The sequence below is a fragment of the Pleuronectes platessa genome, chromosome 15, assembly GCF_947347685.1.
Source record: "Pleuronectes platessa chromosome 15, fPlePla1.1, whole genome shotgun sequence".
Classification (NCBI taxonomy): Eukaryota; Metazoa; Chordata; class Actinopteri; order Pleuronectiformes; family Pleuronectidae; genus Pleuronectes; species Pleuronectes platessa.
Genome location: NC_070640.1, coordinates 14056091 through 14077112, shown reverse-complemented (window position 1 = coordinate 14077112; position 21022 = coordinate 14056091). Strand labels below are relative to the sequence as shown.

At 42.7% G+C, this 21022-nt stretch overlaps 1 protein-coding gene across 1 annotated transcript; it reads left to right on the top strand.

Moving 5' to 3' along the window:
- Positions 1-345: 345 nt before the first annotated feature.
- On the top strand, positions 346-20335 carry ubash3ba (ubiquitin associated and SH3 domain containing Ba). Its single transcript, XM_053441214.1, has 14 exons — positions 346-1063; positions 12884-12937; positions 13146-13332; positions 14236-14434; positions 14606-14775; positions 14878-15086; positions 15873-16017; positions 16272-16392; positions 16501-16623; positions 17227-17319; positions 17799-17943; positions 18044-18150; positions 19038-19147; positions 19237-20335. Exons 1-14 carry the CDS (start codon positions 936-938, stop codon positions 19372-19374), a joined length of 1929 nt encoding a protein of 642 aa, XP_053297189.1. The 5' UTR covers positions 346-935; the 3' UTR covers positions 19375-20335.
- The last annotated feature ends 687 nt before the right edge of the window (positions 20336-21022 follow it).

Below are 21022 nucleotides of genomic sequence, written 5' to 3'. Positions count from 1 at the left end.
TTATGTGCATCAAGGATTCAAGACAGGTTCTTCTCCTATAGTGAAAACTGCGTTCTTTCTCTCCAATATGAGTGTACTGTCCCTGTAAGAAAAGTGGGCTGTCTTTTTAAAGTGTACCGTCTCTTTAAGAAGACTGATATGTCTCTTTAATAAGAAGAGTGTACTATCTCTTTAAGAAGACTGTTTTGTCTTTTTAAGGAAAGTGTACTGTCTCTTTAAGAAGAGTGTACTAGGAAGCTATACTGCCTCTTTAAGGGAAGTGTACGTCTCTTTTATGAAGACTGTACTGTCCCCTTAAGGGAAGTGTACTGTCTCTTTAAGAGAAGAGTACGTCTCTGTTATGAAGACTGTACTGTCCCCTTAAGGGAAGTGTACTGTCTCTTTAAAGGAAAGTGTGCGTCTCTCTTACGAAGACTACTGTCTCTTTAAGGAAAGTGTACTGTCTCTTTAATTAAAGTGACCACAGTACAGGGCTAGAGATGTTCTCTCTCTCTCTCTCTCTCTGCTCTGTATTCATTCATAAATGAGACATCTTGTGTAGAGGAAGCTCATCTGTTAGCATCATATTCTTCATCCACTGAACCGGATGTGAAGATCGAGCAGGAGCCAGACCCGCTCACCTCCTCTGCGGGCGGACAGTGAGTCAGGGGGCCGATGGAGCAGAGCTGACTTCCCGGGGCTGACCCCTTCATGTGCGGGCCGACAGGAGGCAGCTCGGTCCAGCCCACAGCGTCCGTCGAGCACCGAGAACATGCCCGTTTCCTCGCAGGGTTTGGTGTTTTCTACGCGCTTCCGCTCAGCACAAGTCCTCCCGGATTAAAGAGCCCGCCGACTCCTTCCTGCTTCAACCCTCTGATCGCTTCTCGATTCTAAACAAATGTAAATACGCCAGAGGAGCCGAGGAGCGGACAGACTGATGGAGCAGCAGTGAGAATATGGCAGCGAAAGACGACGTGTACGCCAAAGTGACCCCGCGGAGGCAGCGGCAGAGCCGGCCGAGCACCGTCAAACACGGGTCCGCTCTGGACGTGCTGCTGTCCATGGGCTTCCCCAAGACCAGGGCGTGAGTACACACACAGACACACACTCACACACACACACTCACGGTTTCCAGTCTGCATCATCAACATCAGCAGCTGCAAGGGTCACTACATGTCTGCTTCGTCCTGTGCCTGTTGTAAACACACGTCCCAGGCTGTGGTTTCTTAAACTGACATTTATACTCTTCCATACACAACAAGTTCATCAACAGGACAGTTCTACAAGTTTAAATGTATGTTATTCAGATTAATGTGTTTTCCCTTTTTAGTGGTGGATAACACAGAAGAAATAAACCTACACTAAAGGGATAGTCGACCCCAAAATGACAGTCTACTCATCAATCTGCCTATGGAGGAGTGTGTTAGAGTCTACAAAACTCTTTTGGTATTTCAGGGGTAAACATTGTTACAGCCGAATCCAATACAATCGAAGTAACTGGGGACCACGTCTTCAAACATAATAAAACAGGAAAAAACATAGAAGGCCTCCATACTGCTTCTGCTTCTGTTTTTTTTTTTTTTTTTTTATGTTTGAAGACGTGGTCCCCAGTTACTTCAATTAAACTGGATTTGGCATAATGGTGAGTAGGTTATGATTTTGGGTGAGCTATCCCTTTAACATCAGTTTGTATGTTGGACAGTAACATTGTCGCTCTATGTATGAGGCGGTTTTTCTTATATGATACTGGTGGCAGAAATATTTACATCCATGTAACAGTGTGTTACACTGAAAAGTAAAGGTTCTGATAACCAAAGTAAAAAAAAAAGTGAAAGTATATACTACCAGAAAAGTTTATATAAAAGTATTAAAAGTCCTAAATGCAAACAGAACAACTCCTTCTAGTCTTATGTTGCTTATTATACAATAGGATTATTATTACTGATGCATGACATAGCCATTTAATGTTGTTAATGTTGAAAGTAGAGCAAATTCATATAAATTAATTCTATTACTATGCAACATATATGAATTGTTAACTGTAAACCTGATGGCTCCTGAACACCTTGAGAATTTGCCAGGAGACGAGCAGTATAGGCTTGTGATCGTAGCCGGTGGATTATGTAATGCCATTCAAAAATGGCGAGTAGTCATGAGTGGTCATGTGTAGTCTGCTCGCTGCTTGTGTCAGCGGGGTCAGACATAACATAACGGTGAATGATTATTGATGATATGCTCGAGTATTTGGTTTAGAAGTAAAAGATTGTTTAAGTCACAGTGACCGAGACCATCAATCAACGGAGGCATCTTTCATTTAGAACCGGAAACCAGAGAAATGATAAGAATGGTAAATGTAGACTTGTTGCATTGTCAATGAACCGGAAAATAACCTGAACCAGCCTGACTCTTTTTACCCCTGAATACATCCTGTGACAGGGACTCTATGGCCACAGACTCTTAATCGGTTTCACAATTTCAATTTCAGTTCTTCACGGCTCAGTTTTTACATCTCAGCCTCTTTCTGAAAGCACAGCAGGACCCCAAACTGCGACCAATGTATCAAAAGAAATTTAAAAAAAAAGTTCACAGTTGTCAGTGGCAGGACTCATCTGGGAGCTGATTAACTCCTGGAGCTGTTACAGTATCTGTTTTGTCGGATATAAAGCCATCTCCCAAAGTAAAACCAGGGACTAACATTTATCGTGACTGTAGACAGTTTTATTAGTTTTGCTGTGTAGAACACTAATGTTTGAACAGTCACTTTTCTTTTTTCACTTTTAACTACACTGATGCCGTATCTCAAAAATAAAACCTTCTTATCTTCCACCAAACTGACTGGAAGGTCATTCAGGCTTTGATGGTGCCAGACGTCAGCTCTGCCTCCTCCTGCCTCCTGACCCACTGCAGACAGAGTGAGCAATTGAAAATGGTTATATGTGCAAAGCTGGGATCTATTATTGATGACAGAGACCACACTTTGATTTGATCGAGGCTTTAAAATTATAATGAGGCGGAATAATTCATTGTCAGTAACTCCAAGCCTGTCTGGTCTGAAATCTGTGAGGACCCAAGGAAAGAACACAAATAGTTGAAGAATACAAAAGATGAACGTGTGAACGGCCTTCAAACCGTGATCACCCTGGGTGCCGGAGTTTGTTGTATGAGTTTGATGTGACGTTGAGCCAGTAGTAACACAAGTGAGAGAGCATTGGTCGGGTATCATAAGAAATATTTTCTTATATTTTTCTAATATGACATCTATCGTTAAAAAGAGCACCTTCTTACTCTATTGATCATTTTAGCTTCTTTCAGAGTTTTTTTGACTCGCAACTTTTTTTGCGGTGGCTCACTTTAGTCCCAGTAAACCACAAAGTGACCTTCACTCATCCACACACAAATACAAGTGGGTCCAGTGTGTGCTGTATGCGTGTGTGTGTGCGTGCGTGTGTGTGTGTGTCTGTGTGTGTGTGTCTGTGTGTGTAAGTAATGGCATAAATAACTGGGCAAACTGGAGACACATCCCTTAATTTTGAACAAATGAGTATTGAAAGGACTAGTTATTGAGTTGCTATAGTGAGCTAATACATAACTTTCTAGCTTGTCCGACCCAGTGAGCTTTATTCACTCCCTTTTATCCCAACAGTTGTGTTAACATTTCCTGGAAGCTGCTGCCAGCAAAAGGCTCTTATAGATACGCACTGTACACTACCTGCCATGCAACAAACAGCAGGCAGGCACTTTGGATTTCTTCATATCTGCTCCATGTGAAAACAGGCAACTGTTTTGATAACAACTTCACAATGAAGGTTTAGTTTTGTGCAAACATGAGCAGCAGTTTAAGAGTTTGGGCTAAATATAATACAATCTGAAACCGAGAAATTGTTGATTTGAATGAGGATGTGTCCAAAATATCCAAAATAAATGCAGTTTTGCCTGTTTTTGCTCTCAGGCCTTTCCATAGATGGTGGTGAGAGAGGGAATAATAGGAAAATCAGTTATCAGTCATCGCTTCAGGGAACAAGAGCTTCATTGTCTTTGAGCACTAGGGAGCATGAATCATCCCAAGCACACACCAAACAGCCTCAATGATTTTAATGGGGGGGGGGGGGGGGTTCAGCTGAGTCATTCAGGAATTGACCAGTTTTGCGGATAGGAGCTGGCTGGACAGGGACCTCTCTCGCCGTGCCGATCGAGTCTGATGGTCGGAGGCGTGCAACTTTGGGAACTTGTTCGACTGAGAGTGTGACAGACACACAAGAGGCAATCGTCAGGTTATGTTCCTGTGACTCTGGTAGCTGTCGCGTGCAGTGATTGGACCAGAGTAGCGTTAGATCAGGTTTGGGTGGATTATAATGAACCTTTAATTGGGTGCTGTTAAAGGCTTATAACCGCAACTATTTTCTGATGCGTAAGATCTCACTCCAATTGTCATTTGTTATTAAAAATGTGGGCTTTGTCAAATTGCAAATGAGGATTTTCACAATAGTTTGTCTACAAATCATCATAAATGTGTTAAATCTTTTAAACTGTAGCATGTAAACTCTCTCAAAGGTCACTAAAACACACATCATTTCCGAAATAAAATACTGAGGAACACTGCTGTCATTCAGTGATGCACACATTCATGGAAAAACAGATGACTTAATTTCTCCTTCAGTGTGTGGATCATACGTTCGTGTTTCATTAATAGAACTTGTGTGAGTAGCACTTTCTTGTATCACTATGGTAAAAGGGGGTGAAGTATTAACTCATTGTTTTGCCTCAATTTCTTTAGTATCTCTGTTATATTATATTGTGCTTGTGCATAATAAAAATACTGGTTAGACAACTGGTGACTGTTGAATACAGAATATGCAGTAGGAAGTAAACTTTCACCGGCACACGTTTAGAGGAACCAGCTTTGAGGTCAAGTGAAGCCTGGTTCACACAGGAAGACAAATGATGAGTGTGGGTGTAGTTTTATATGTTAAATGCTAGTGGCTAAAATACTGGAGCTGCATAGATGTTAACTGTAAATACTCATCCCAAACATGAGTCCCTCTGTTGCTCGGCTGGACCCAGGAACCTTCGGCAGTGGTCATAACGATACTTTATTTTAAACAAATGAAGTGGTTTTGAGAAGCATTAGAAACTTCACCATAGCACGTCTGCGGCTCCGACATGTCAGCAATGCGTAAAGCACGAACCTGCCTCAAAGCAGCCGCGCAAAAAAAAAACTCAACCAAAATAGAAACTCATTTGTCTATGATGCAGTTTTCAATCATCTACTGCTGCTTTGCTTAGTTCAGTTAGGGCAACAGCCTCAAAGCCTTTTTTTTATTAATCTGGTTCTAACATTGTGTAGACGGTGGCTTTGAACCGGAAGAAGAGGAGCAGTTTCCCGTAAAGGAGCACGACCCGATCATGTGACATTTTACACCAATCACACACGTTCTTACAGTGACGCTAGCCTGTGGAAAATTCTAAAACTGCACTTTGGGGGAAACAGCCTGTGCCCGGATATGGAGCCTGAAGCACACATAGTGCTTTATTATTTTCTTTCCAGCTAGAGTCATTTTTAAATAAGTTGTTATACGCAGATAATACTCCTATTAATTAGGTAATTGATTAGCTAGCAAATCAATATTGCTCGACTAACCCCATGATAAGGGCCTGCAGGACTGACTTACCCCGATGACATCTGACAACAAAACCGAGTGTCATAACGGTTCACTGAAATGTGAAAAGTAGCTTTTGTTTTACACAGTGAGACTGTTTTTTTTTTTACGGTTGCTCATTTGATGCCGATGAAACTGTCTTGAGGCCCACATGTGCTTATGGTGTGTTCCATCCTGCTTCCTTAGCAGAAAACATGAAGGTAGCTGTGGTTACTGTGCTGCATCAGGCTGTGTAAGGTAAATTCACATCGTCTCTTCACCCGAGCTTTTGTGTGTTGAAGAGGAAGTCAGTGTGTGTGCCGACTACGTGAGACTGTGCTCTTGAACCACACACGTAAAACCACGTGTTAAACGTTTATCTAACGTGAAAAAAAAAAAGGCCCTGTGACAACTTTGTCCCGGAAGATAGGTGATCATGACGCATGGTGTGTACAAACTGTACTTGGGAAACTGTCTGCCTATGCAGCTCGCAAGCACACACTCTGAGCTTCTAGACGACCAAGAGGAAGTCGCCCATTTCCGGAAGTGGCTTGTGACCTCGACTGAGCGCACTGTTGAGATGGTGGTTTGAGGCCGGCTGAAGCAGGGGGTTCTCACGTCACTCGCAGTTGGATACACTGACTGAGTTACCACGGTTTTTACTTAGCTTAAAATCGTTTGACAGATTGATTTACAGAACACATTTCCAGATCTGATTATAAATTAGATTATCAGGAGCTAGGATGCTTTTAAGGTTTTTCTCTTTTTTTTTTAAGACGCCTATTACGAATCATGAATGTAGCTCTCATACTGTTTATGGTATGACGCAGCCTGGGACTTGGAGGATTGCTGGACGATGCCTCACAGCTTTGGCATTGTGCCTCGTGTATTCTTAGCGAAATGTTTGGTTGGTGCACTTTGACTTGTTTCACTGGCGTCAGGCAGCGCTGAAAATAAATCAGCACTTTATGGTTCGACAGAAGCCTTGATTATCATTTGTTCAAACTGACAAGCTTGATGGACACAAAACTCCAATGAGGAATATTATTAACATCTTTTACACCACACAGTTGGTTCCATGGTGTCAGTCTCTGTCTTCTGCCTGAACATGTGTGCACCTCATCTCTCTTCTCCAGAAATAATAAAGTGAGGGGAGGAGAAGCGGTTCCAGACACCGGCTGCACACAGCTGGCCTTGTTAGACATGTGGTACTGAAATGTTGCTTTGTCAGCTTCGGAGAAAAGCTTTATGAGCGTACATCACCAGGAGCCGGCCTTGTTAGTGGCTTGGCCCCTAAACCCACTTAAATCTTATTTCTTATTCATTTTCTTTCAGAGAGAGGATACAGCTAGTTTAGCCCTGTCCAAAGGGAAGAAAATATAATAATGATAATGAAGCTGTACTTCTACAGTGCTGTACAAATAGGTAGTAAATAAAAAAGGAAAATATGTGTGCTTAACTTCTTTAATCAACAGACATCCATATTCTATCTGTACACAAAGAGATATGTAAAAAGAAAAGTCCTCATATCTCTAATAATGTTTGGCTTCATGCTGTGACTGTAGTAAAGTCTCAAAAATAAACACATCATCTTATTGTGGGATAAAGGTTCAACATGATAATAAGGGAACTTCAGACTGCAATAGGTCATAAATCCTGCCTCCTCCATGTTCATGGACAGTATAAATCTTTTGAAATTATGAAGTTCTTATTATTGAGCCACGCTACACTGGATTCATCCCCATATCACTGCCGCGCAGACTCTTCCTCCTGTGCTAGATGGCAGAGTTCCTATCTGTAACTTCATTTCTGGACAGTGAGAGGAAGTGGAGTGTTGTCCATCTTACAGTGTATGGACACACATCAAATATTGAAAGCTGGTCACATTTTCTTTCGTAACCTCCCCTGACTGAAGGTCAATGAAGAGGTCAAAACGTCAGGCGTTTGGCTCCGTGTGGGCTCATCAGGCTTGAGCACGGTTGACCAGGCTGGACGAAGAGAATCACATTTCCTCAGCTGACGGGGCTCTCCTTAGGGGGCCGTCTGGTGTCGGGCAGCAGCAGTGCTCTCAGTGCTCATAGTGCGATAAGGGGTTTGTAATGTGTGTTCCCCATCGGCTTGTAAACAGGAAATGTTGAATCGCCCTAAGAGCTGAGTCAGGGAGGGGCCCTTGAGAGTGTGTAGCTCCAACTTCACATGAGGCTATTGCCAGGGAGGCATAGTTTTGCTCATTTCAATACACTTGTTTGCGTTATAATATGATCTCCTTGTTGTTTCTTGTTTCTTGGCAATATATATATGAAAAGCATGACATTATTTCATTGTCAGAATTGCTAAATAGAATTTTTACAAGAATCCCAGGTACTCTCCCTCATGTGATAACTTTATATGAAACATGGAAAAAGTCTAAGTCTAGGTAAAAGGTCAACTATAATAAACAGCCCAAAGAGTGTTTACACACATAAAAACACAACTGTTTGAACACCAGGCAGCCAGAATACTGGATCTGTCATTGGGTTAGAAAAGGGAACTGAGCACATTTGCCATATGTTGGTGAAATTAAAGGCTGTTTCCAGAATTCCCTGCAGCATTGGTGCCTGTGCAGAGGCCCTCATCTAACAATGCTCATTGTCATTTACTCACACAGTGCGGCTGATTTGAAACCATCGCTAATCGAGAGTGAGTTCTGTCCCTGGCTGTCCCTAATATTTAAATGGTTCTCTAGCTGTGAACAGGAAATGCAGTTTATAAATAACCTGCTTAGTTCTTGCGAAGCGCAAAGGGGAAGCCTTGGGGTTGGATGCCGTTATCGAGCACAGTTTGTCTGTGACCGTTTTATGAATATAAAAAAGGAACTTTCAATTCAGCAAAATCAAACTCTTGGTCAGAACAATATTGAGTTGATTGAAAAAATGACATAATGATCAAACAGCAGATGTTACGCACAGAGCAGTGGTGCAGGATGTCCCAGCTTCCTGGCCAGAACCTGCTGGCTCATAAGGGCGAGAAGTTGCCTGTGGAACGTCTCTGCTCACTCTGCCCGACACAGCTCCATCTCCTTTCGTGGCTCGGCAGTTCCCTGCTAATCCTCTCCTTCTCTCTCTGGAGATGTTGGTGTCCCACATTTCTTTTGCCTCGGGAAATGGAAACAGAAAGAAAGAAAAAAACGTTCTCATTAGGAAAGTTAGGTTGACTTTCTTCTACTCTGGGAAAACTAGGGTCACTAAACCACTGCTAACATCCAAGACATGTGTCAGGGAATGGACAATAGGGAAGGGACTCCAAAGATAGAAGCAAAAGTGAGATCACTGACCGATGCATCACAGCAGGTGAATTTCACATTGTAGCGTCCTTTTGAGGTCCTCAACATACAGCTACTGGGGAGAGAGTCTGGCCAGTGGGAGTATTGGAATCCACTATTCACAATCTCATCTGCAGCTGTAGCAAAAACATTCCTGGACAAGACCTTAAAATCAGCTTATCAATGCTGGCAGATATCTGTGTGGACTTGTCCCTGTCACAAACCTCAATCCACACCTGCTGTAAAACAACCATCAAGGAACCACCGAGAAAGGATGAAACATGTCAAGGCCTCCTGCAGCCCATTGCACAAACGTCTATAGTGAAGAAATAGCCTTGAGAGAATCCTCCTGATAACATCCAGATTATTGTTACAGACACATTGTGCCCACTCCAGTTCTTGTGTTGACCAAACAAGGTCAAAAAGAGGATGCCATTAGTACAGCAGTACACACTGCCTTCATACACCTAAAGAGCAGGGACAACTGTATTTTCCTGCTCCACGGGTCCGTCCTGTAGTCTGCACGCTCTACACCCATGACTGTGTGGCCTCCCGGAACATTACATCATCTAACTTGCACCGAGATCTGGGGTTAATGAGTCATCAAGCAGGAGGCAGGTGGCTGGTCTGGAGAAGTGGTGTCAGGACAATAAATTCTCCCTAAACATCAGCAGACGACAATTTATCCACGGCGACTCCCACCAATGCACATTGGATAGACTAAGGCGGAGAGCAGGCTCTTATAAATCCTTGGTGTTTACATCCTTGTGGATTTCACCTTAACCTGCACCTGGTGGAGGAATAAAAATAAAGAAAATTTGGCCAAGCATAGCCCTCAGCAGCTTCTACACATGCACGGTGCACAGTCTAGTTTGGCAGCTGCACATATGGGTGTTGCGAAGGGGTAGGCAAGGCATCCTACAATGGCTGATTTTGTTAGTTCACAGAAACAACATGATTCATAGAGCCCCCCCCCCGGTCCCCTTTTTTTCCTGGGGCCCATGATGGACGTTGGCAGGTACTCACTCAAAGTCACTCATGCATTAGAAAGGCCAGAAGGGGCATCAATACCCAGGGTCCCAACTATTAAGGGCCCTGTGGGAAGCTTGGATTGAAAACGTTGTCTATCTGCAATGTTAGCATCATCAGTAAATTGTTGTTGCTGTCAGAAACAATAGTTTGAGAGATCCTTCTCTGTGCCTATAACAATCATGTTGTTGCAAACAATTCTCAACAATCAAGATAATTTGTGGTGGCAGCCCTGTGAGATCAGCTGCAGATCTGTCTCTAGACCACAATGTGACAGCGTTAGGTGTCGAGAAAAAGACAGTTCCTGTTTGTGCAGATGGAAACTCAGACAAATATCAACCATATTTGTATAAAATGTGTTATGCGCAGTGGATTTCTTATTATGTGTGATATGTTAAGGTGTTGATTCAGTTTTATTTATAAGAAAGGTTATAATAAATGAGGACGATTTTCTTTCTACGAGCATGTTATCCATTCTGCATAACTAAATTCAGTGTTAAACTTGTGCTGTATGAACTCATCACATAGATATACTGCATTTTCATTTGAAGCACCCTCTTTTGCTATTATAGGAAGAGAGGCTATTATTTATCTTGGTGGTCCACATCAGGAAAAGAAAACCCACTCTATTTAACCTCATGATCTCTTTCCTCATCAAGCTGTCAATGGTGTCTGGACTTTGCCGTTCACATATGAAGAAGGCAGCAGGAGATAATCCGGGTCAGACATGTTCGCAACAACAGGAAAGTCTCCGGAGCATTCAGGCGAGGGGTGGTGGCGTCTGGGGAGAGCCTGTAGGAGGCAGGACATGACGTGAACATTCCACTGTGGAAATCAAGTGTTTGTTTACAGCACACAGATACCGGCGCCGACCCTTATCACCAAAAGCCCTTGTATCTTTTTCTCCTTCCAAGTTGACATCATCTCTGCCGTCTTCTACATGTGTGGTACCTCTTTATCATCCTCACGCCCGCTGGCTCATGGTGAATTCTCCGGACATTTTCCTGCTGTATCCTCACATTGGGCTGTCAGAGATTCTCTGGAGTTTCTACTGCAGCGATTGTCTGAAGTTACTGACTCTGACACTTGTGTTTTCACATTCAGCCCCTCTGAATAATGTCAGGAGATTATCCAGAGCATGTCTGTAAGCAGCTTAGGTTTTGACTGTGCTTCTCTGTCTTTGTAGCTTGTATTCAATCTTAGTTCAACTTGCACATTATTATATTTGTGTGTGCATGCTATAGCAGATTTGTGTGAGCCATCTGTTTGGATGCTGCTGCATTGGAGCTCCCTGCGCTCTGCGCTCTGTCAGGGCACACTGCCCCAGGCTGTGGGGACTTTGCTCTATTTAGGACCCTCTCAGTGGGACACATTTAAAATGGCTCATTGGATTTGAACGCTGGAGTGGCACAATGGACACTGTTGACATTGACAACACAATATTGTGTTAAGTCAAACAGTGGATGTGTAATGGTACCCATCCACACGGCTTGTGCTCACTCACTTATCTGTAACCTCAGCTATAGATTTTGTTATTTTCAACTCATGAGAACAACCAGTCTGAACAGTGACAGGCAATGCTATCTTTATGCGCAGCAAATAAAGCACTGCAGCCGTATGGAGCTCTTGTGTTTGGATATCTGATGAAGTGAATGGTTTTTTTCTCATTGACTTAGCATTTCGCTGTAGTTCACATAAAGATCTGGAGCTGAAAGGAGAAGTGCTTGCATGGCTTGTGGTAGAGTTTTAAAGGTTAAATTCTTCGGAGACGATGTGCGGGTGATTTTCTCTTGCTTCATACTTGAAAAAAGTAATTTATTTATACGTCATGTCCTGCCTCTTGCATTCTCTACCCAGACGCCACCTCTCGCCTGAATGCTCAGGATGTTTTCCTGTTGTTGTTGTTTTGGAACATGTCTGACCTGGACAATCTCCTGCTGCATTCTTCATATCTTAAAGGCAAAGTCCCAATTGGCCGGACATTTTCCGTTGTTCATGTCTGACAACGGCTGAACTCTCAAGTTTTGTATCATACACATATACACTCTCATGAAGGAATGTTGTGCGTAGTTTTTGCCAAATCGTTCTAATTCAGGCTGTGTAAGAGTAGTAGTGTGGTCAGACAGTGTGTCGCTAATGCGTTGATTGGCTGAGATAAGGCCGGAGATGTGTGTGAACCTTCAGAATTAAACTCCGATTTGGAAATTCTCCGTTCATCCTCTCTGAACAGAAGAGAAGAAGAAAGCTGCTCGACTCAGTGAATCCCTTCAGAGGCGGCCCACAATGCTAGAGGTTTTATAAAAAGACACTAATTAGATTATGAGCACTCAAGAGTCATCATGTTATCAGCTCTCTCTTGTTTCAGCAACGTCTGGAGAAATTAGACTCAACGAAATGACTCAGCTAAATCCCGTCTCCGGACACAGACACTACATCTTGCTTATTATTGTTGATTATAATAAGACACAAGGGATTGATTGTAACTTTTCTCAGCATCACTGTCACATTTTGTGATTTTAATATGGTGACCTTTAGCTGCTTCAGGAATTCATTTTTGAAACCAAGATTGAGAGCTGGTTTTCTCTAGAGACGACTCACCTGTGACAAAACCACATCCTGATTCAGCTTCATGCATCTACTGAACGGCTGCACACACTGAGCTGGTGCTGGAGCCAGAGATTTCAAATGTTTTCACATCAAACAATGCAACTGTTTCAAAACCATATATGAGCTGTTCCACTGAACCTCCGGTGTGATTTAAGAACCTCTGTTCCTTTTGTGAATTATAGTGCACTTGTTGTCATTTCCCAGCTCTCTTGGGTTCTCGGTTTGCTGACATGTGGAAGCGCAGCAATCTCCTCCCAATAACCTCGGTCCGGAAGCGAAAGTATTGATTTTTTTACTGACTGTGTTTTGACCTCCTCTTTTCTCTTTGCAGCTTGAAAGCTCTGGTTTCAACAGGAGGCAAAAACGTGCAGGCAGCTTGTGACTGGTGAGAATCAAACTTCTCCTTAAATGCTCTCTCACACTTATCAATGAAAATAAAATGTTAACAAAGGTAAACTTGACATGCCCCTGACCCAGTTTAACATTTGTATTGACGTGTCACTGTGCCGTGTCAACAGTAGTGCCCTCTGCTGGACGTTGGCCGTCCTCACCTTCAGTCTTATGGTTGTGTGTGTGTTTGTGTGTCGCTCCAGGCTCTTCTCCCATGTGGACGACCCTTTTCTGGACGACCCTCTGCCCAGAGAGTATGTGTTATATCTGCGACCCAGCGGGCCGCTGCTGCAGCAGCTCTCACTCTTCTGGCAGCAGTCCCGGCTCTCCTGTGGCAAGAATAAGGCGCACAACATCTTCCCCCATATCACCCTCTGCCAGTTCTTCATGGTCAGACTCTGTGTGTGTGTGTGTGTGTGTGTGTGTGTGTGTGTGTGTGTGTGTGTGTGTGTGTGTGTGTGTGTGTGTGTGTGTGTGTGTGGGGGGGGGGGGGGGGGGGTCTATGCACCATATATTTTGTGACATCCTGTCTCATCTCACTAAAGCTCTTTATGATACAGTCAAGGACGTAAAATATTTAACGTGTTCTTTCTCCATATATTTGGCTGTATGAGTTTTTTTCATTATATTCATTTATAATTTAGCTTAAACTGTCAAATATCATTCCTCAATTATATTTCTTATATATATATATATATATAACATCTTAAAAATCCGTGCTAATGTTTTGTCAAATCAGCCGATGTATTGGTATCAGAAATATTTTACTCCCTAATTTTGGTAACAGCAACAGCTCCCAAAAATCTGTATCCGTCGAGCTCTATTCATAATCTTTGTATGTGCTCCTCATGATCAATTATTTTGAAAAAGATACAGACCTTCATGGTTCCCAGAGGATAAATTCTACCAATTTTGAGTATCATACCACTTTACCTCTAACGCCACAGCAAGTATCCAAACATCTCCTGCATAGTTTGGTTCAAAAAGTGATTCATGGTTCCTAGATGATAAACTTTTACAACTTTGGTTGTCCCTCATCAAATTCCACCATCTGCTTCAAAGTTTTATCTGCTAAATATTAGTTTTTTGACCAAACCTGCAAAAGTAATATCAGCCTCAGCTTTTTGTATAAAATACTCCTAGCATGGCCGTTGTTGGATCATGATTCCACCTCTTTGAAGTTCATTTATGTCTCATGGGCCCATGTGATAGATGTCTCATGGAATGACCGGGTGCTCACTGTTTCACTGCTGACGCTGACTGTCCTCTTTTGTTGTCTCTGCTTGTTCTCAGTGTGCCGACGGGAAGGTGGACGCTCTGTCCGAAGCTCTCCAGACCACAGTGGCCAAGTGGAAGGGTCGCATACCGATGCCCCTCCCCCTGGAGCCCTACACCTCCTCAAGCTTCATCGGCCTCTTCGTGGAGGAGCAGGTGGCGGAGGTGCTGAAGAGTTTTGCTGCTGATTTTGCCACAGAAGCAGCAGCTAAAGCAGGTTTGAGTCACATTATGAATTGCCAGATGAGGACTTAATGCGTTTACTGTAATCTTTTGGGGATTATCGCAACTGTATCCCCAGATAATATATATTCAGTGTGTGTTAATGTAAGCAGAGAACCCTTATAATTAAAAGAATCTGGTGTTCAAATGTTCCTCTTTTATCCAGATGTTCATGTGGAGCCCCACAAGAAACAACTCCATGTCACTTTGGCGTACCACTTCCAAGCCAGTCACCTTCCAATTTTGGATAAGTTAGCCAAAAATGTGGATGTGACTTTGGGCTGTGACTGGCTGTCTGTGCTCTTCTCGCGGGACATTCGATTTGCGAACCACGAGGTAGATACAGGTTCCCTTACTTAGTTATTTGCATTAAGTGAAAGAAATGTTGAAATTCTTATCACCACTGTCTAATGGTCGTTCACTGTCTGCCCCCTGTAGACACTGCAAGTCATGTACCCCTACCTGCCACAGAATGACGATGAGCTCGAGCTGGTGACAGGGGACTTTATCTTCACGTCTCAGGTGGAGCATGGCAGTGCCAGCGAGGGCTGGGTGTACGGCTCGTCGCTGAGCACGGGGCTGTCCGGCCTGCTGCCCGAGAACTACGTCAACCGTGCTGATGAGTCCGACACCTGGGTTGTTCACGGGTACGGGAAGCGAAATGCGATACTCTGCACCAACACAAAAAAAATCCATGGAGATGTAGTGGAAGCACCTGAGATGGTGCACCACCTCTTCCCTTCTATCACAAACTTGCAAATCCCTTCAGTGTGTTTTTTTTTACAGCACTAATAAGAAAATGTTGTCGTAGCAGCTGGAAAGGTTACAGCAAGAGAACAGAAATGAATCATTGTGTTCTTTGCCCACATTATTATTATACTCTTTGAACATGTTGTGTTTCACAGTCATAGGGATTTCTCAGCAGCTGACACTAAACTACATAGCTCACTTCCTCCTGCCATTCATCCCTCTCACTCTATTGATATTTTCACGACTTAACAAAAATATTTTACTTACTATCGTTTTTTAATAGTATAACAATACAGCTTTCTGTGGCTAAACAAGGTCACAAAGTGCTTTACAAAAAAACCAAACAAGACAAAACTAAAATAAGAAACATAACTATAAACATCCATGAAAACAAGTAAAAAATAAGTTGGAGTCTTTTGGATGAAAAAACATGTTTTAAGAAGCAATGATTTAAAAACAGGTGAAGTGCTCAAAAGTCAAATCTCTTCAGGTAAGGATTTCAAAGCTTTGAGGCCTTGATGGCAAAAGTCCGGTAACCATTTAATGCTGTTTTTGTGCAAGGTCATATCACTTCATACTGTCAAGTGCACAGTAGTCTGTTATTTAATTTAATTTATTTCCTTACTGTGGATAAATTAACTCATATTTGAAATTTGCGTTCTGTGTGTTTGTCTGATCCTCAGGTCACACTCCGTCCTCAACTGTGCCTCTCCATCTAACTCTGTCAGCACTGTGGGCGGGTTGTTGTTTGATGGACAGATCAACGACAGTCTACTGGACAGTCTGGTGGATCCTCCCAGCCTCGCCGGCCTCTGTCCTCCCCTGCAGGTGCAGTGGCTTTTGTATTGTGGGACTTCTCCTGTTAAAACTAAATATCCTCAGGCTCTATGATCAAGTGAAAACAACATAATGAACCTCGCTGCTTTCTAGTGGCAATGCTGTGCCTTCAAATCAGTGCTGTGTTTTCAGTGTAGGTGTCCAGCTTCAAATCAGTGCTGTGTTTTCAGTGTAGGCGTCCAGCTTCAGATCAGTGCTGTTTCAGCTTGTCTCCAATTCCTCACAATTTGAAATCTTCCTCTCAGGTGTCGAGGCCAACGAGTCAGTCGTCCCTGTCTAATATGAGACTGTTTGTGTGTCGCCATGGGGAGAGGATGGACGTGGTGTTTGGGAAACACTGGGTCACTCAGTGCTTTGACTCCAAAGGTTAGCATGCAGGGGAGATGACACCTTTTCACCCTGCAGACGGACATCAGACATGTTTGACTTGAGTATTTCTGTCTTCTCATAAGAGTCTCATTTGTGTCTGTGAAGGCCGTTACGTTCGCTCTAATCTCAACATGCCGTCCAGCCTGCCGGCCAGAGCCGGAGGTCATCGGGACTATGACAAAGATTGTCCAATTACAGTGTTTGGCTCCACCCAGGCTCGTCTTGTAGGTAAGTGCATCTTTCTTTTTTGGATTTCTTTACTTTTCCTGGTGTTATTTAAATAAATGTGTGATGAATAGTCACAACAGATGACTAAATGATTGAAAGACGGATGCTGCTAACACTACAAATCCTAGAATGGCTGTCAGTAGAGCACATACCTCTGCCAAGGCAGCTGTCCACTCATGGAACCACATTTAACTTCACTCTATCCATATTTTTATTTTGATCTGCACCAAAATGCAAACACTAATAGATATGAGTCCCCTCAACAAGACTTTTATCATCAAAATCCATAATTATTCAGTAGGAAAAAACATGGACATTTTGAAAAACATCCTATCTCAAATTGTAAGGAAAGTAACAAAGTCCTGGAACCGCCCCCTCATCTGGATCTGTACCAACATTTTATGGATTCTTCTCTGACCCCTCCCGCATCTTTTCGCCAAGTTTTGTGTTAATCCGTCCAGTAGTGTTTGCGTGATCCAGCTCAGTGACAAACAAACAAAATAAAATCCTATCCCTCCTTGGCAGAGGTAATTATGTGTCCTTAATTGTATAACAATCAAGATGCCTGACATAAGACTCACTGTGTTTTCTGATCCATCACAGGTGAAGCTCTGATGGAAAGCCACACAGCGATAGACTTTGTGTACTGCTCTCCCTCTCTCCGCTGCGTCCAGACAGCTCAGCACATTGTGCAGGGTAGGAACTCGTCTTCATTTCCCTCGTCAATACTCCGACCACGGTCACAGACAACTGACACAGCATCTTTTTTAGGCTCCTCAGCTGGAATGGTTCACAGACAATGTTGAATTTTTTAGTTAGGATCTTAAACCTTCAGGTTGGTTTAGATGTGTGGTTAAAATGGTTTGTTTCATTATTTAAAGCATAAAATGTTAACAACAAACCTTCTGTTGTACCTTGAGACGTCACTCGGACACTGGGGAAGAAAGAGATTTAACAGAAAGTCTAACTTCTTTTCATGTCTCTGCACCTAATGAATGTTTTTTCTTCTTTAGAAATATATATTTTTTGTCAAAACCTTGTTGCTGTTCACATTAGGATGTCTTTATAGATTTTATACACAAATTCTAACAGAGCAGGACAAACTGACATTGAATAAATGCACGTGTCACAAGAAGAGACAACTTCCTCCCTGACATGTTTTCTCTGTGCGGCAGGTCTCCAGCAAGAGGGAAAGACAAAACTCAGAGTGGAGCCTGGTTTGTTTGAATGGACCAAGTGGGTTTCGGGCACGTGTTTACCCAGCTGGATCCCCCCGGCTGAGCTGGTTGCTGCTAACCTGAGTGTGGACACAACATACAGGTACACAGCAAGTGCTATAGAATCTATGCACCTTTTTTTTTTCGTAATCTGTGATGCTGTGGTTGACAATAACCCTCTCTGGTTACGGTTTTGCTCCTAGACCTCATATTCCCGTCAGTAAGCTGGTGGTTTCAGAGTCTTACGACACCTACATCAGCCGGAGCTTCCAAGTGACTCGAGAGATCCTGGCCGAGTGCAAGAGCTTAGGTAAAGTGAAAATTTGCATCCCTGTGCTCGTCTGAAGGTCCCAATGCACGAGTAGTGTTGTTGTTCTAATGTGGGTGTGGGTATAAATGTCTGTATTGACTAAAAATCAGTGTGAGACACTTGTGGGAGATGGATATACCGTTTGCAAGTGACAAAAATAAACTTAGGACAATTTCACATTAGAAGCTAAACATAAGACAAGTTCACATTAGTAGCTACTATTTAGAGCGAATTGTAGAATAACATTTATTGGTTTATAAATAACAGGACGCCTTTAACTCAGCAACTCGTATGCCAAAATATTTGCAGACTTTCGGAGTTGTTTATCCAGTCGGGAACTCCTTTTTCTGATTATTCTGACACCACTTGAATGCACAAGAACTGCCACTTATCCACGGCCTTTACGAAAACACAAAATGTCGGCACCATCCACTTGCTATTTTGTTTTTGAGACGATTATATTTCACAGCGTCCTGTTTTGATTTCTTTTTTCTTTTTGGAATTATAATCTATGGTGGCCAGTGCGCACTGAGTATGAAAGAAAAATGTTAACTGAACAATGAAGCATGCTCCTGCTTTGCTGGCCCTATACAAAGAAAATGTACCAGACTCTATATACACACATATACTATAACCTTGAAAATAGTAGGGTGACATAATTATAAAAGAAAATGCGATTTTTATACAAGCACTTTGTTCTCAGCCTGCTTGCCTTCATATTCTAAATGTTTACTTTTGATCCAGGGGCCAAAAGCAAACATTTTTCTGTTGATACTGTCCCAGCCTCGATGTCAAAGAGCCTGAATACTTCAAACTGCGTTTAATGACTGGTTCATAAACATCACAGTGAAAGAGAGCTAACTGTGGAATGTAACTCTTTCACACAGGAAACACCGTCCTGATCGTGGCCCATGCCTCTTCCCTGGAGGCCTGCACTCGCCAGATGCAAGGCCTGAGTCCCCAAAACTCGAAGGACTTTGTCCAAGTTGTCCGAAAGGTCAGTCAGCTCGTCTAGTGACGATGCGTCTTCTATCCTCTCCGCCTCTCTTTTTCTCTGATAACAATCTGTTTGCTTTTTCTGTGCAGATTCCTTACTTGGGTTTTTGTGCATGTGAAGAAATGGGTGAGACGGGGGTGTGGCAGTTGACTGACCCACCCATCATGCCTCTGACACATGGACCAAATCACAGTTTCAACTGGAGGGAGATGCTAACACAAGACTGAGGGATGCGCTGTTTGGCTCACTGTCTTTCAGCTGCCCTGAACTGCTGAAGAAGTATTTATTTTTTAACTCACACTGCTATAAATCAAGCCCAATGACCAAAAAAAGCAAACCTAACTATGGCTTCTGTCATCATGCAAAAGAAAATATGCATAACGCGAGGCAAACGTACAGCTCAGGAAAGAGCAAACCCTGTTTTGTTTGGAGATCACAGCCAAAAAAGGAGCTACAGGTCGGTGGAATGGCCGTCAACATTCCTCTTCTTGACCCAAGATGCAGAGGTGCAGCTAGAATATCGGGAGATTGCTTGAAGGTTGCTGATGAGCCTGGTTTTATGCCACGGGAAGCTGCGACATGAAGCCCCCGTCTGTGGCTCCAGCTCAGGAGGAAAGGGCAGATGAAGACTCTGCTCTGCTGCCTTCACACACACACACACACACACACACACTATGACAAGAGTTCATTGAGAGGTCTTGTACCACAGAATAATTTTCCCATGTGTTATCATTTAACCCGTAGCTGTGACCCTCCTGCAGAAGAAAAAGCACAAAAGAAATGTTGACAATCAGAAACGGTAGAACTGATCTTCATTATTTCCGGTGCTGAGGTGGGAAGATTATCACAAAAGTTTTATCCCTGTAAATGTCATATCATTAAGCGATCCCTCTAAGTTAACATGTGTGCGCCAATGTCAATCCTTTAAGCTTCCTGTGAGGTCGTGGTCTGCAGGCAATATGTGGAGGCGATGCAGTTTCTATTACAAACTTAGAAATGAATATAATGAAATGGGTTGTTGCTTATGTCCAGATGCATTGCCTAAACCTTGTTGCTTGTTAATCATGACCCTGACACACACTCTCTGTACGCCTGATAACCACACTGCTTTTCAAACACGTTTCATTGCATTTCAGTATTCCTTTGATCATGTCAGATGATTAAAATGCTTTCTGCCTATACCATTTATTTGTTGTATGACACCGAAAATCTCTCACCAACGAACAAAGCAAAGTTGTGGAGGTATGGCGGCTTATATACCTATAGCCTACACCATGTGATCTGCAAAACGTCTTCATGCCAGGAAGAAAAGTGAGGAAAACCTACTGACCAAACATTTTTGATTCATTATATCTTTTTACCTTATCAGTATCAGAGTTAGGGACATGGCACATTTTATTTTACATTCTTTTGAAAAATAAAGAAGGCAGGAAAAACTCAGGCGGAACAACATCGGCACTGAGAGCACAGACCTGCGCCAAGGCCCCACACATGAACCTACATTTAAATTAACTTGATCCAGATTGTTATTAGGATCTGCACCAACTTGCACACATTCATAAACATCAGACCCCTAAACATGCTTTTATTTTTCATTACTATCAATAACTTATTCTCTGTGGAATTAGTGAAAGTTGAAAAAACGCATAATGTTATAGTAAGTGAAAAAAATGAATCCTGGATCCAGCCCTTATATGGATTCACACCAAAATGTAATAGGCTCTTCCCTGACTTATACCTCAACCTTTTCACAAGGTTATCCATCCAGTAGTTTTTGAGCAATCATACTTGCAAACCAACTAAACAAACATACGGGTGAAAACATTCGCTCCTTGTTGAAAATAACATAAAGGCTCAATTCCATTTAGTGTCCCA

Bases quoted from the DNA above. Each gene is read 5' to 3' on its own strand.
- ubash3ba (XM_053441214.1), top strand. From the start codon at position 936: ATGGCAGCGAAAGACGACGTGTACGCCAAAGTGACCCCGCGGAGGCAG. The intron at 12,938-13,145 runs GTGAGAATCAAA...GTGTCGCTCCAG, and splicing joins GTGCAGGCAGCTTGTGACTG to GCTCTTCTCCCATGTGGACG. The intron at 17,320-17,798 runs GTAGGAACTCGT...TCTGTGCGGCAG, and splicing joins AGCTCAGCACATTGTGCAGG to GTCTCCAGCAAGAGGGAAAG.